The sequence below is a fragment of the Aplysia californica genome, unplaced genomic scaffold (assembly GCF_000002075.1).
Source record: "Aplysia californica isolate F4 #8 unplaced genomic scaffold, AplCal3.0 scaffold00647, whole genome shotgun sequence".
Classification (NCBI taxonomy): domain Eukaryota; kingdom Metazoa; phylum Mollusca; class Gastropoda; order Aplysiida; family Aplysiidae; genus Aplysia; species Aplysia californica.
Genome location: NW_004797917.1, coordinates 391,263 through 392,934, shown reverse-complemented (window position 1 = coordinate 392,934; position 1,672 = coordinate 391,263). Strand labels below are relative to the sequence as shown.

The 1,672-nt window shown below is 41.8% G+C and overlaps 1 protein-coding gene across 1 annotated transcript in view; it reads left to right on the top strand.

The window, feature by feature from the left end:
* LOC101851073 (sodium bicarbonate transporter-like protein 11) overlaps positions 1-1,672 on the top strand; it is a gene marked incomplete in the record, with an annotated part of 43,239 nt that overhangs the window by 13,478 nt on the left and 28,089 nt on the right. The window contains 1 exon segment of the mRNA XM_013087857.2: positions 507-1,627. Within this exon segment, the coding sequence (XP_012943311.1) occupies positions 1,471-1,627 (157 nt within the window).

The following is a 1,672-nucleotide window of genomic DNA, read 5'->3' as shown; positions in this document are numbered from 1 at the left end:
GGGTTAACATCACTTCAACAAATGGGTGCACCCTCTTCGGCAAACGGGTCAAGCAAGGGAGTTAAAAGAGTCTGAATTCGGAAAATGTTTCATTGATAATTATCCGGTTATCCTTATAGTTTATCCGGATTTTGCCCACCACTATTAATCAGGCCCGCGAATTGCACACATTTGCTCCTGCCTGTCCTTAATTATGTAAAACTTGATTGTGGGGACGGGGGCATGAAATAATTATCTTTTTTTTCTTCTTTTTTTTAACTTCTTGGTTGTTGTTGTTGTTGTTGTTGTTGTTGTTGTTGGGTGGTGGTGGTTGTTGTTGTTGTTGTGCTTTTATAATCATGTTACGACACTTGCAACACAATTAGTGTTGTTGTTGTTGTTGTTGTTGTTGTTGTGCTTTTATAAACATGTTACGACACTTGCAAGACAATTAGGTCATATAAGTCATACGTTTGGGGGGGTTTTCTAACGATCTAACGTGAATTTGTTTCTTTTTATAATTCCAGGTGACCCCTCTGCCTTGAAGTTCCTCGTAGATTCTGGATAGCAAAGACTGGTTGTTTTACAGAGCCCTTCTTGCAACTGCGGATAGACAACACGTGACTAGCTGCCGATAGCTCCGTGAAGTCACAAGATATTGATCAACAATAAGATTAATGTTCACATTAATGTGAATACACTACGATATTTGCAATACATATAATGTGGTTATCTTTGTAGATATCACTACCCCTTAATGTACTTCTGTGAAGTCTGTAGATATTCATTATAAGCCATCCAGAGACTATCCGTCCATATCGTGAGATAAACTAATAGTTCACTAAGATATTTATCTTACTGTGGATAACTTTGTGGATATCACCTACTATTCATGGTTGTGAAAGCTGTAGACATTCAGAGTCGACCTGAGACTGTTTCTTCACATCGTAACTAGTCAATGCACAAAAGACATTTTGCCTTACTGTGGATAACTTTGTGGATATCATATTCGGAAGGTTGTGAAGTCTGTAGATATCCAAAGTCAACCAGAGACTATCAGTCGACATTGTGAATTAAACTTGTCAATGCACTAAAGACATTTGCCATACTGTGAATAACTTTGTGGATATCATCTTAGGAAGTTGTGAAGTCTGTACCGGAGACTATCCGTCCACATCGTGAGATAAACTTGTCAAAACACTAAGACATTTTGCCATTCTGTGGATAACTTACTGGATTTCCAATTGAACTGTTGGGAAGTCTGCGGATATTCAAAGTCAACCGGAGACTATCCGTCCACGTGGTGTGATAAACTAATCAATACCCTAAAGACGTTTGCCATACTGTAAAACAACTTTGTGGATATCACCTTCAGAAAGTTGTGTGTAGTCAACACACTTAAAACATTTGCCATACTGTGGATAGCTTTGCGGGAATTGTCTTTGCAAGTTGTGACTATCCGTCCACTTCGAGGGATAAACAGATTAAACCATGAACGGTGACTCCACCCCAGGCCCGGGCGATGACGCGGCCCCTGAAAGTGACGTCACGTTCAACCTGCTCCCGCCCGCCTCGGGCGCTGATGACGACAACGGCAACGTGGTGGTGGTCAAGCCTCGGCGGGAACATCACGTGACCGGAATGCCAGGTGGGTGACCTCCTGTCAGACCTGACCGCTGTGTGTGGGGGTTGG